This window comes from Barbus barbus (assembly GCF_936440315.1).
Source record: "Barbus barbus genome assembly, chromosome: 10".
NCBI classification, from domain to species: Eukaryota; Metazoa; Chordata; class Actinopteri; order Cypriniformes; family Cyprinidae; genus Barbus; species Barbus barbus.
The window spans coordinates 6655109-6669201 of record NC_136738.1 but is presented as its reverse complement, the minus strand read 5'-3'; the positions used below and the strand labels follow the sequence as shown (position 1 = coordinate 6669201).

Sequence of the window (14093 nt, the reverse complement as noted above, 5' to 3'; positions counted from 1 at the left end):
AAAATGATCCTGAATCCTCTCAGCTACCTTCCATCATATTCATGGTGCCTAAGATACTTAGATGGCCTAAAATTTAAATAAAAAAAAAATCCATATGTCCTTCAATAATGCATCCATTTGAAACATTAACGAGTATCTTAGTTAACTCGGATGGACACTGAATGAAATTTACATTTATAGATTTGGTAGATAAATTTATCCTAAGCAGTTTAATTTGCATTTAAGGTTTACATTTTATCAGCTGAACCCATGACCTTGGCATTGCTAGTGCCATGCTTGACTGTTTGAGCTACAAGATGACAAAACAAATTAATATTTCAATGTGCTTTCAGAACATATGTTTGTTTTCAAACAAAGGCTATACATTCCAAAAAAAATATTACTCTAATACATGGTATATAATACTGCGTTCATAAGGCAAATGTTCTGCATGCATGAAATATCCAGATGACCTAATACATTTGCAGTATAAAAAAAAAACAAAAAAAAACAGAATAATGTATCCCACAATCCAACCTTCCACTTTATTTTAAGGACTAATTCTCACTATTAACTAGTTGCTTATTAGCACTAGCATATTGGCTGTTTATTAGTACTTATAAAGCACATATTAGTGCCTTATTCTGCATGACTATATTTTAGATCCCTTAACATGACCTCATACCGAAACTTAACAACTAACTATTAATAAGTTCTAATTATATAAAAGTTCTAATTATAAGTTCTATTATAAATCTCATTGGTATAGAAACTATTGTATAGTCTGTAACCTTTTTAGGATTTGTTAATTGTCATTATTTTATTTTTTTTTCAGGGAATTTTCATGATTTTCTTCAGGGAATTTAAAAATTTCCCGGAAGTTTTCAATGATCATGCATGGGAAATCTGCATACAAAAAAGCCATATTTAGTTCGACAGACATTTTTTTTCAGATCCCATTTTGTTCTCCAGTGAAACACTTTTTGTTTCTGTGTTTTTTGTTTGAACAAGCTTCTACTGAAATTACCATTAACCGTACTTAAAAATAAAGGTTTTATAATGGGGTTTTCACAGTTTCACAGCAATGGGGTTTCTCATGATGCCATAGAAATACCGATTTTGGTTCCCCAAAGAATCTTTAAGTGAAGAGTGCTTAAAAAGAACCATATATCTTTTTTTCTTAGAGTGAGGATTAACATATACATATATTGTATTAAATTCTAAAGAACCCTTTTCCATTATAAAGAACCTTCTGTGCAGAAAGTTTATTAAAGGTTCTTCATGGAACCAAAAACGGCAATAAAGAATCTTTATTATTAATTATTACAACATTAAATATACCAAATTTTCATATTTTCCTTATGAACTCAAATCTCCCCATATATGAGCTGCATATATACAGAGAGTTTATGGTAGAGAAACATCCAGCAGGAAATGTGCAGGACCCCCAGTATGGGGCTCATTACTTCCAGCAGCTAAACTCTCACAGATGTGGGATTTCACTCTGCTCTGAGTCCTGCTGCCAAGAAGCACTGGGCATTCCTACTCCATCTCATCGCTTATGGGCATTTCCTGCTCATGGCCCCACATAAAAACACAACTGTGTGATTGCCAACAGGGACCAAGAAGCTTTTGGCCCTTTAACTGAAAGTGGGGCAAGATTACGGGAACACACATACGATGTAGGTCTCGAATCATCTGCTTCCAAACGTGCCTTAAAGAATGTGAAATGATCTGCCACCCAATTTTCTATTAATTGACCTCCAGGTACATCGGATGTCACATCAGTTTTAAGGCAAGACAGGGGACCTGATGTATTAAACGTGTGAAATGACATATAGACAAAGTAATTGGAAAAAACAGAAGATGTGGAAGACTCACCCTCAAGCACGGGATTGGACTGAAGCAGCTGCTCCTTCACTTTGTTCACCTCCTGGCCCTTCCCACACACTGCCGCCACATATGACATCACAAACTTACTAGCCTCTGAAAAACAGACCACAGAAGAATGAGGTCAGGGGTCATCTTCTAGATGAGACCTCACCCCAAAAATCCCCTTTACATCAACTCTGCCCATCCTTCAGGGAGCAAACGCCTTTCCCACCTCACATGAAAACCCAAACTCCCTCATTCTTCCAAAGCCAACTATGAGATCAGCTGTTTAAAGAGCTGATACTATTAATTATGAAGAGATGACAGAACAACTCAAATATAGGGGAAAGCCTGTGTATCAATGTCCAGTTTGGCAAATATAACTTGTAGTGAAGAAAAAAATAGTAATAAAACGATTTTTAAACTTTCTTCTTTTAGTTAATTTAGTAAATAAATAAATAAATAAATAATAAGTGGAATAGTGTAAAAGCCTGCCCTAATTATGTTAAACTAGTGATTATCGTTATTATTTTTTATTACTGTTCAAACTGTGTTTTAGTTTTTACATGGAATGATTTTAATCTACTTGGCACGAACAAGATTTATCTTGTTTGACGCTTAATGACTTTCCCATGTCTGGACCTATGAGAGCAGTGACTGCACAGAAGTGCAGATATGAAATGTTTTCTGAAGGGAAGGACGCCCACTTATGTTTTAGAGATTTATGGCTATTTTTGGATTCTGCTCAATTCACAGGACTGCGAATTATGAAACATTTTGATCAAACCTTATACATGAAGCGATGGCAGAGCAATAATCAAGCAGATAGAAAATAATGCTATAACTCCATTTCATATAGCTTTAAGCATATGACCTGAACACTGAATAAGAGATCACAATTTAATTTATTGCTGAGCTAGGTTAGATTTTCATTAGTGCAGAAGAGCATTTTGAAATTAACACAGTGACCTTGACTAACAGTCCATGATTTTCATCAGCCCTTGCTCTGTAGTCTGCAATGTGTGGATTACCACAATCCCCATTTATCTCATTGCCTTGACTGTTGGATGTCCTGGATTTGAATGGTTGGCACAGTAAGATGCCCATTTTAAACCAAGAGGAGTCCACTTTTGTACTGCTAAATGGCTGTGGTTAAACTTCAGCATTCGTAAAGTAATAAAACGGCTTCTTCCAAAAGAACATAACAGAGCTGAGCTGACATGAACAAACTTGAACAAATTTTCAGTCAGAAAATCACAATATTATACTTGCTTGTTAGATGAGCAATTTTCTAAACAATTAGCAATTTGCTATTAAAACACAAAGGAATGGGTCTCAAAAGGGAGAATATGAGATCCATATCCATATGTAAACACTGGATGTGAGCTGAATGCAAATACTGAATACAGTAATGATCGGCTCATACATTATCAGAAACACAGCACCTGTTCCCCAATTGTGGATTTTTCTGAGTCCCAACAGCAGATGAACAGCTTGACACATGAAGAATCTAAATGCATTTTTGAAAAAGCTCCAATACAGATTGACAGCACACTTTAAAGAGGTATGTTAGTCCGCAAAACTAATTTAATCTAAATCTTTACTTTAGATTGCAGATTGATCCAACTTGCATAACCACACCAAAGTCAGTCTATTCAGAGTCTATGACATACTGCCATACCATACCATAATGCAGCAGAACTACTGTAGAATGTAACCGGAGCAATTCAGCATCATCGGCGAAGCATTCGTTAACAACATTGTTAAAGATATTAATTGGAGGAATGAGTGGATAAAATTAATGAGTGCAAGAGAATGAGAAATAAGTTACAAAAACTGTTTCACCATCGAGAAAGCAGCTAGTGTCACAATACCGAAAAATTATCAAAGTTGAAGCATCACTAATGTTAATTAGTTACTGATTAGCTTGACTCGTGTTTAAGTATTTTTAAGTGGTCTTACCTGTCTTTCCTGCCCCACTCTCTCCAGTGATGAGAATGCACTGGTCTTTATCTTGATCCCGCAGGGACCGGTAGGCCTCATCTGCCAGAGCATAACTGAGAAGAGAGAGAGAGAGCGTATTCAGGTTTTAAAAGTTTAACAAAGCAAAGCTTCACTGCATCTGTATGAGCAACTTACTTCAACCATCTAGTCCTTGGGTCTAAAAACTGGGTCCCACTTTATATTAAGTGGCCTTAACGACTATGTACTTGCATCAAAAAATAAGTAAATTATACTTAGCGTTCATATTGTATTGCTAAATTAATATCTATCTATCTATCTATCTATCTATCTATAGCCAAAAGTATTGGGTCACCCCCTTCTAATGAACAGGTTTGACTACTTTAGTCATTTCCATAAGTACAGTATTTAATGTTTAAGCATATAATGATATTCTACGGAATTGCACGCTTCTAATTTTATAGCAACAGTTTGGACAGGACCCTTTTCTATTTCTATTTATATACAAGTCATTGGTGTTTGGTGATGAGTTTTTGGCTCAAGGTCTGCATATAAAGTCACACCAGAGGTGTTCAGCTGGGATCGGGACTTGGCTTTCTGCAGACCAGTCAAGTTCTTCCACACTGACTGAATCAATCATGTCTTTTTGAACCGTGCCTTATACACAGAGGCACTGTCATGTTAGACTAGAAAAGGGTCCTGTCCAAACTGTTGCTATAAAATTAGAAGCACGCAATTCCCTAGAATATCATTATATGCTTAAACATTAAACATTGTACTCATGGAAATTACTAAGGTAGTCAAACCTGTTCATTAGAAGGGGGTGACCAATACTTTTGGCAATATAGTGTATATAAATATAAAAACACGTTTCCTCCACTGGTATTGCTTTAGGACACAGATTTTTTTGACCCAGCACAGTCCCAAACTTGCTATTCAAACACAAGTAAACGAAAATGTTCATACAATTAAACTTTGAGGTGTCTTAATATTAATATCACTACTAATTCACATGCACAAGATTAAAACAGACTTAAAAAGGTTAGGTTTAACCATGCATGAGCATATAGTTGAATGTACCATTGTTTTTCCTTACAGTGCAGAACTTTCATAACAAACCTAAGATCCATATTAGAGTCACACCCCACCAGCACATAGTCAGTTGAATCATTCTGCTTTGCAGCAAATTAATTTATTGATGGAGGTATCAGTTGTCGACAGAAGAAATTCCTCAGAGTTAAGAGTCTATACTGGGGACCATTACATTTGTGTTTTGATTCTTGATAGAAAACAAACAGGATATAGCTTCTGAATGAAAAAAGTAATTAGATTCATTCTCCACAAATTCCAGGACAGTAAACAAAAGAAAAGTGGGTCATATGATTCTATAACCCAGTGGGGCACTGTAACAATGATGTAATTGTAAATGATTCATTTGAGGGAAAAAAAAAAAAGAGCAGCAGTCTCACTTCATGTTTGTAGGGCAGATTGTAGGCTGTGTCAGTAAATGTTGCTGTATTGACTGACACTCTTCCAGGGCGAGTGATCAGCTCTAAATAAATTGGACTACACACTGCCTAAAAACAGTGCTAATTTCAACCCATTTTATTCCACCTCCCAGTTTCCTCACAGTCTGTACTTTTCTACAATCATTACTGAGGAATTTTTCCAAAACCACCACTAATAATAGGTCTGATTGTGAGGGAAATGTTGCATGTAGTTCCCCTCCTCTAAGATGTATAAAAGCCTGGATTCATCAGGTTTACAGCGAGCTAGTGGTATACATGTGTATGGCAAAACAAAATCTCCAGAACAATAAGCAGATCCAAGGTTGAATTGAATTACTGTAATACTTTATTGATTGCATGTTCTTAATGACCATGACAAAAGCCATCTCTGATGTGGCATGCACACATTTGGATACTTAAACTCTAAAATGGGTCAAAGGCATGCCAGGACTTTTTCAGCTTACGAAATGGGTAAATAGCACAAATGAAAGACCGTATTGGCTCCAAAATCTTGCAAGCTGCCTACGTAGAAAGCATTTTAAGACATTGTAGGCTGTTCCAAAAGTGTGTAGATGATTATGCTGCATTCTAAAATGCTGCCTTTTGGTTAAATCCTAAAGGTGTGGTCACATTGAAAAAAACTGCCAAAGGAAAGTCCATTGTCCATTATCAATAGTATAGCGATGTATGAAGCATCGCTTATTTTAATGCCACTTCCAAGCTAAGCAGCTTTACATTGGTCAATGTAATGCATTTTAAAAGTTTAACAAATTTGAATCGGATCTGATAAACTATATCCATTTTGGCAAACCTTTCTACTCACAAAATTCCAGACCATGAGGCTCCCTATTGAGATGGTGTACAAGCATAAAAGTGACCACACCTTAAAGTGGAATGGCATGTGTCCTTTGCAGTAGGTAATCAGAAGGCACTACAACAAAACTCAATGAAAAAAACATCCATTTAATATGGAGGAAAAACTCAAAAGTACAGGTTAAAAATAGTTCTATCAATTATTATACACAAGTTTATTTTTATGCTTGGAGAACTGCATTGTTAGCTGCATTGTTAGCTGATGAGTTTCCTCTGAGGTTTGTATAAATAGGGATACTTGTATGGCACACAAAGCTGCCTATGTAGAGTGTTTCAAATCAGTAACAAAGTAAAAAAGCTCAATGACTCTCGACGGATGTGGCAGGGACTGAGTACCATCTGTGCCTTCGGAAACACACTTGGACAGCAACAATGGGAATTATGTAAGGCTGCTATTCATTGACTATAGCTCAGCTTTCAACACTATAGTCCCCATCAAGCTGGCTTCTAAACTCACAGACCTCGGCCTAAAATCCTCACTCTGTGACTGGTTTCAAGACTTCCTCACCGGCAGACCTCAAGTGGTGAAAGTTGGCCAGTTCACCTCAAACTCCATCACTCTGAACATAGGAGCCCCACAGGGCTGTGTCCTGAGTCTCCTGCTCTACTCTCTCTACACGCATGACTGCGTGTCCTCTCACAGCTCCACATCTATTATCAAATTCGCTGATGATACTGTGGTTCTGGGCCTCATCTCCAACAACGATGAGACCGCATACCTGGATGAGGTAAAGAGACTCACATCATGGTGCCAGGACAACTGTCTCTCTCTGAATGTGAGCAAAACTAAAGAGCTGATCATGGACTTTAGGAAGAGACAGCAGCAGCCCTACACTCCTCTTATGATCAGTGGGACCCCTGTGGAGAGGGTGAGTAGCTTCAAGTACCTCGGTGTAAACATCTTCGAGAACCTGACTTGGACTACACGCATCCAAACACAGGTTAAGAAAGCCAGGCAAAGACTGTACCATCTGCGACAGCTGAGGAAATTCAGGGTCTCACCAGCAATCCTGAAAACTTTCTATTCAGGGACCATAGAAAGTGTATTGACTCAGTGCATCTCAGTGTGGTATGGAAACAGCTCCAATCAGGACTGCAAAGCACTATAGAGAGTTGTGCGCTTAGCTGAGAGCATCTCAGGGTCTGCTCTCCCCTCTCTGCAGGACATCTACCTCAAACGCTGCAAAAATAGAGCTGTCAAAATCATCAAGGACTCTAATCACCCTGGTAACTGTCTATTCACTTTGCTTCCATCTGGTAAGCGCTTCCATAGCCTGATGGCAAAAACTGAGAGACTTAGGAGGAGCTTCTTCCCCCAGGCCATCAGGCTCCTAAACTCTAACTCTGTGTCATAACATCACTTGACTGCATGTAAATAATCACAAGCTATTCATAATTTTTCTCTACCTCATATTGCTGCTATTTAAAAACTTTTACACACATTTTTTTGCACATTCCTGTTATATTACTATTTAAGTCAACAACATACTGACCTGCACATTTATATTTATATTTTTTGTCCTTTATTTTATTCTTTTATTTTTTTCTACTTTTCTTTTTCTTAATATTTGTATTTATATAATTGCACTGTCCTTGGAGCAGACCTGACCTACATTTCACTGCTGGTTATACTCTGTATAATTGTGTATGTGACAAATAAAAATGTTGAATCTTGAAACTGTTTTTACTCAACTGCAACAACCAGCTGTATCAGACAAACTCCTATTGGTAGCTGGCACATGTCACTTCTAATTTGCAAAAACTGTGTACAGGACTCTTAACAGCTGCTTTCACTCTAAATAAATATTATACTCTCATTGAAAATGAATAAAATTCAGTCAATTTTCTTGCTGTCAAAGCAGCTCACTAGATTGGGAACAGAGTCTTTATTTTATTTTAATATTACAAAGATAATATACTAACCCATAAGTATTGCTATTAACACTCCAAACAAAATCTTGAATGGAACAGACTGACGCACCAAAAATTGCACTGAGAGCGAAACCCAAAATATATAGAGTCCATCTGATGGAGGTTTGGGGTCTGGGAGGAGACCAGGGAGAGACTTGAGGAAAAGAGAAGAGTAGGAGAGCCAGAGAGGGCATGCAGCATTACATCAACACAGAAACGTGCACGTCCTAGATAGCAGATGTTTGAGCTTTGTGAGGTGGCAAAACCGCTCGACATGACCCAAACAAAAGAGAGGCATAATACAATTATCCAAACTCTGACAGCAGTCTATGGGAGGGGTCCCACTGAAGGAAATTTGCCAAAGTGGCAAATCTAAACCATCGTGATGCTTCAGGCAGTCCCAGCATGCATTGCAAAACCTTTTTTTTGTGTGTTGATCTAGCGAAGGGTTCACATGAAAATGAATAGCTTAAATATGAATGGATGCTTAGACCTCTGCAAGCAGAGCAACAAAAAAGACAAGAACTCGCCCAATGACAAAAGGGAGGAGACGCGTGTGTGGTATTTGTCCCGATCCAACTTTGAGCTAAAACTGAGCTTTGGTTTGCACTAAAAGGCCAGGGAATCATTAGATGTTCGTCTTCATGCCCCGCCTGGAGCCACACCATGTGTAGGGAGAGGAAATTGAGAGTAAAGTGAGAACATCTGCTCGGTGCAATTGTCACAAGGATAGGACAGAGGGATCAGTTTGCCAAGTCTACCCTATAAGAGGGAGTCATTTCTACAGTATACAAATGTCACTGAGTAATATAAGATTTTGTGAGATGAAATCATAAAGAACCAATGGGAACATCAAAGTAGGGAGTCCATGAGCTGTTGGCCTGAAGAGCCACATATGACCAGGAAGCTTCTTGATGAATGGAGGAGGGATGTCCTTTAGCACACGGCCTACAGGAGATTGAACTGTAATTTCAGCTTGCTTTAAGGCCGTGGTAAGGCCCAAAGCCGCAACATGAGGCACATGGCAAAAAATAGTATGTTGCTACCACCGATAGTCCTGTTTAATAGGGAAAACTAAAATCACAAGGCCAGGAACACCCAAAATACAACCAGCATCAATGCTGTTAATGTACAGAGCTGGAGGCAGGACAAAATACACAGTAGCCAAATAATGAATCATGCCTCAGCAGGCTGGACACCTCGCTACACTGGGATAGGATATCCGTATGTGTTTCTGAATGAGCCACAGTGGAAGTAATGTTTTCCTGCTTGTGGTGGAGTGATCACGGACTCCGCTGAAACAAACAATGGACCACGGAAGCTCTGGAGAAGGCTGAAAAACAAGTGCATTCAACCAGGTGGCCACAAACACCTCAGCTGCTTCTCGCACAATGCTTTTGACTTATAGACTTTGGTGTGTCTGGATTTACATGCACATGGAGAAGCTATTGCAGAGCCTGCAGGAGTAAACAGCCACCGGATGTGATGCTTTTCCATTTGGAAGCTGTGAAATAAGACAATGTGATTCTTAAAAGTTCAGTATAAAGCCCAGTTCACACAAAGGAAGATAACTATAAAGATAACGATAAATATATAGTTCTAAAAATCATTCTCAATATTAAAGAATAGCAGAGTCCACACCACAACTATAACGATAAAGGCACAGAGAAACGATATCATTGGAATCCCTTTCAGAACTACTTTTTCCAGCTGATGAACGAAACACTGACATACAATCAGAATCAATCCTGCTACAAGGAGCTCAAGAATTTAAAGCGGCAGACGAGCATGTGCTTAGAATAAACAGACGATATCGTTTGCTGGTGTGCACGCTAATATCGTTATCTTTACAGTTATTGTCTTTGGTGTGAACAGGCCTTAAGCGCATTTGCCAGCAAACCTTTTCCAACCAAACCTAAATTGAAAACAGTCAGAAATATTAGGAGTATGATCAAAGGACATTCACTGAATAAAATTAACTCAACGGACAACTCAGACTCTTCTGAAACATCTAATTTTTCAGGAAGAAGATTCCATGGGTTATAAAAAAACCTTTTATCTTTAATTTGCGGAGTGTTTTAACAAGGGTACTTGCACGTGTTGTTTTTTTACAATTGTTTAAACAATAGAGAGTGAGAGGCCTATAGTTGGGATCCCCCTTCCATTGGCCCCTTCACACCCTCAGGAAGTAGAACACGGGAGTTGGTCTGTTTTTAGTCACCCAAAACCGGATGACTTTACTGCTTCCCTCTGTCTGCACTGACTCAGCTTTCCTAATGTCTGTGCTCTGTATGTTCTGTCACATGTCCCAAATCTGTCCTTTGAGGAGACCTATAGAGACTGACATAGCCAGCATTGCATGCATCCTTCGGGTAGATGGAAAATCCAGTGGAAAATAAACACTGCATCCAAATTTGCATACTTTCCTACTGTATGGTAGTAAAAAAAAAAATAGCATGTCTGAAATATTCATCAAGTATTCATAAAAGGGTAGGTGAAAAGTATCCGGAAGACGTACTCCTTTCACCGAGAATCTGAAGTGCACATCTGATGGATACTTCTATCCAATGAGGCCAAGATAAGTTATGAATGACAGCAACAGAGCATCTGAGGTCTTAAGTCACATGACATTGACAATAGGACAAATGTAATAAGCAAATTTATTTATTTATTCACTCAGAGTTTGGTTTTAGATGTAGCTAAAGAAAATCAATCCAAGATGGCAGACAAAGGAAAAAAATGCTAATTACAATTTACTTACACTAGTTGAATGACAATACCAAAATGTAAGAAAAAAAACAAAAAAAAACAAATAATAATAATAATAATAATAATAATAATAATAATAACAACAACACTTAGTACACTTATTGAAGTCATGATGAAATTAAAGAAGTGACAGACTTTTTCCCCTGTATTGTGATGTACGTGACATTTTGATTAAATGTTACGGTCATATGTACAAATGAATTATTTAAAGAAAGATCTATAACATGCATTTATAAAATAGGCTGGCTGGATTTATTTTATACCAACTCAATGGAATTTAGCTTAGCAACATGCTAATAGCAGAAGGTATTGAAATCAAATGCATGTCTAGTTACCTGTGCAGTTCAAATATAATGGATTTCCCCCACCAATGCGTTCAAAATGAAGTAAATAAGTATAATTGATATTTATTTTGTTTATCTGCAGACTTCTGTGAATTTTTTTTTAGAGCTCACAATGCATTCTGGGATTGTGTTCTCCGTAAAAGACGCACATGATTCTACCTTGGATTTTGGCCAATGCAAGTTACTTTAGATATATTTTGGAATAGCCTATTATGATACCTTAATATGCTGTCTATGCAGTTATAAGAAAGCTTTTGGCAATGCACAGGAAAACGGATGAACTAAAATCTATTCCATTCAAAACAACAGTGTTTTAGAGGTCTAGCACAAACCTTCATGTGTTCTGGTGTCCTGATGCCCTACAGAGAGCACATCCTCTCTCATTCATTCACCCTCACTCCTCAGGGAGAGAATATGGCTTTCCAATATTCAAAGCTAACCACAATCCAAACTAGAAATGGCATTCACCAATATAGAGAGCACATGCCACATAAAACACATGACTTGACATGTCTCAATGGGGGGAACGTGACCTAAATGTGACCCTCAATGGATGAAGAGCTGTCAGGGAGGGAAGCGGTCTCCACGAAATGACAAATCATGCTATTGTGGCACAATTTAGCTGTGGCCAAGGGGAGGCCGTTCTACACGAGCCAAAGCTCATTTATCCAACCCCGTGGCAGGAAATAAGGGAGAGGGATTGTGAACATGCTGGGAGAGGGGTCACCTTCACATTTGGAGAGCCAAAATAAATATAAATATGGGGTGCAATATGGTGATTATATAATGGTCATAACTTAACAGTATAGCATGGCTGACTACCTCAAAGGTTGCTTGCTTCTGCTAACTTCATAGAACATAGAACAGCATGATTTAATGAAATGTTTTCAAAGTTGACATTATTCTTATGAAGAAAGCCAAGGTTTCTTTGAAGAAACTGTTAGATTATTACACAAACAAAATGTGAATAAAGCATGCTCTTCACAGTGACATGGCAGACGGCAACAGTTGGTAAGGTAAAACTGAACAGTAATGTTTTAGAGAAGGGTTCATTAAATAATTATAACAACTAGCAATTAAACATGGCTAGATAGATTCTTTCAAATGCAAGAGTTTGTCTGATACCATGAGTGAAAGTCAAGTGTTTAAATAAGTTGTGAAGTCACTGCTGAAACCCTGAGAAACCAAGGAAAGTCAAAGCAGGAATATAAACAATGAGAAATGCAAACACTGGCTGAGGCCAAGTTCATGACATACTATAGTTTTCAACATGTGACCATTACAGATCATAAATCCATTACAGATCATAAATCCACACATCATGCTACTTTAATATTTGGAAAGCAGTTAAGCAATCATATTCAGCTTTCATGGATATGTTGTAGTGAACAGACAATTACTACATGACTGTCTGGAATACTTCAGTCTGATTAGTCAACGAATTATGCTGTAATTTTATATTATTTTTTTTTACATTGAAAAAGTGGACATTTGTTGCTAAGGAAACTGCACACAGTTAAATTCCTGTGTGTTTTGTTTAAATACTGGACAGGATTCCCAAAGACACCAAGCTTTAAGTTAATTAAACATTTATGCGTTTCTAAATTATATTAAGAGTTAAAGGTTTTCCAAATTAAAAACTGACAATAGCAAATATAATATCAACTGATGTTTAACTATATTAACTGACTTATCTGACAAACAAAGGACGTGTAAACTTTACTTTTTACTTTTAGTCATTTAGCAGACGCTTTTATCCAAAGCGACTTACAAATAAGAAAAAGTAACAAACTAAAAGTTAAACATTTTATGTTCATTCAGAGCCATATTGATGATGTAGAGATGGCGATTAAGTTATTACACAACCTGAGCCTTAACAAACAGTGTGGACATATTAAAGCCCTCATGCAACTCTCATGCAATCCCACAGAAGGGACTTTCCAGTTGGGAAGTGAGCATTTTCCCCCACTACATCCCAATGGCCCCATAATGCTTCAGACTTTTTTTTTTTTTCTGGACTTGCACAGCTTTGAATTGTAGGCAGTGAATACTGTAGGGACAAAGGCAGTTTGCTTTGTGTTTCACTGGCAAAGGATGAGGGTGGGTGGCCACAATTACATGAGCAGAGAAGCTTAGCTCTCTACCAATGAGCATGTCCACCAACGCAAAGTCCAGAGTTCCTCTCTCTGTGCTAAAAGCCACTGCTGATAACAAATAACCAGGATGACACACTCACTTAAATATCCATGTGAATGTTAAAAGCTATTTGCCGACACTTGTTATACAATATTACCTGTAGGCATGTGTGGGATGAGCAACATGATGAACTTGAGTCATTTGCAGCTTATAAAACTGTGCTGAATATAAGCTTTATGTCCTATACAAATGCTGCCTATCAGATTGTAAAATGTGACCTTAGTGAGGTCTTGGGTAAAAGCAAAGGCAGATTGTAAGACAACTTATGCACAGTCTTAGGACTTTGCCTTTGATTGATTGGGCGATCAATAATGTCGTCATGTTCTGACAACAAACTGAAATGGTACCCCGCACAAACCCAAGCAATTTTAAATTTAACAGCGTAGGGAGAAAGTAATGTTTTTTGCTTTTTTTCCCCCTGTAAAACCCCGAATCGTAAAGGGATTGTGGGAAAGCAAACAACTGTAGTGACTCTGTAAACAGCAAAGGTAGCTCAACATTTCCTTATTGCCAACATCTGTACTGCAGCAGACAAAATGTGGTACTGTAGGTTTTACACATGCATTGTCATGCAGCCGTTCTAATAAAATGAAATATTATCCATATTATATAAAATTTACAAAAAATGTTTTCAATGCTGTTGAGGCTAATGCACTTTGAACCTTGGTGGTGATAATGC

The 14093-nt window shown here is 37.7% G+C and overlaps 1 protein-coding gene across 4 annotated transcripts in view; it reads right to left on the bottom strand.

Moving 5' to 3' along the window:
• The window catches only part of LOC306876108 (unconventional myosin-Ib-like), a 75508-nt gene that overhangs the window by 37998 nt on the left and 23417 nt on the right, over positions 1–14093 (bottom strand). For all 4 annotated transcript variants that reach the window (XM_079427036.1, XM_079427033.1, XM_079427034.1 and 1 more), the window contains exons 4-5: positions 3814–3908; positions 1861–1965 (exon numbers count right to left, since the gene is read on the bottom strand). In XM_079427036.1, the coding sequence (XP_079283162.1) occupies positions 1861–1965; positions 3814–3908 (200 nt within the window). The remainder of the gene's footprint in view (positions 1–1860; positions 1966–3813; positions 3909–14093) is intronic.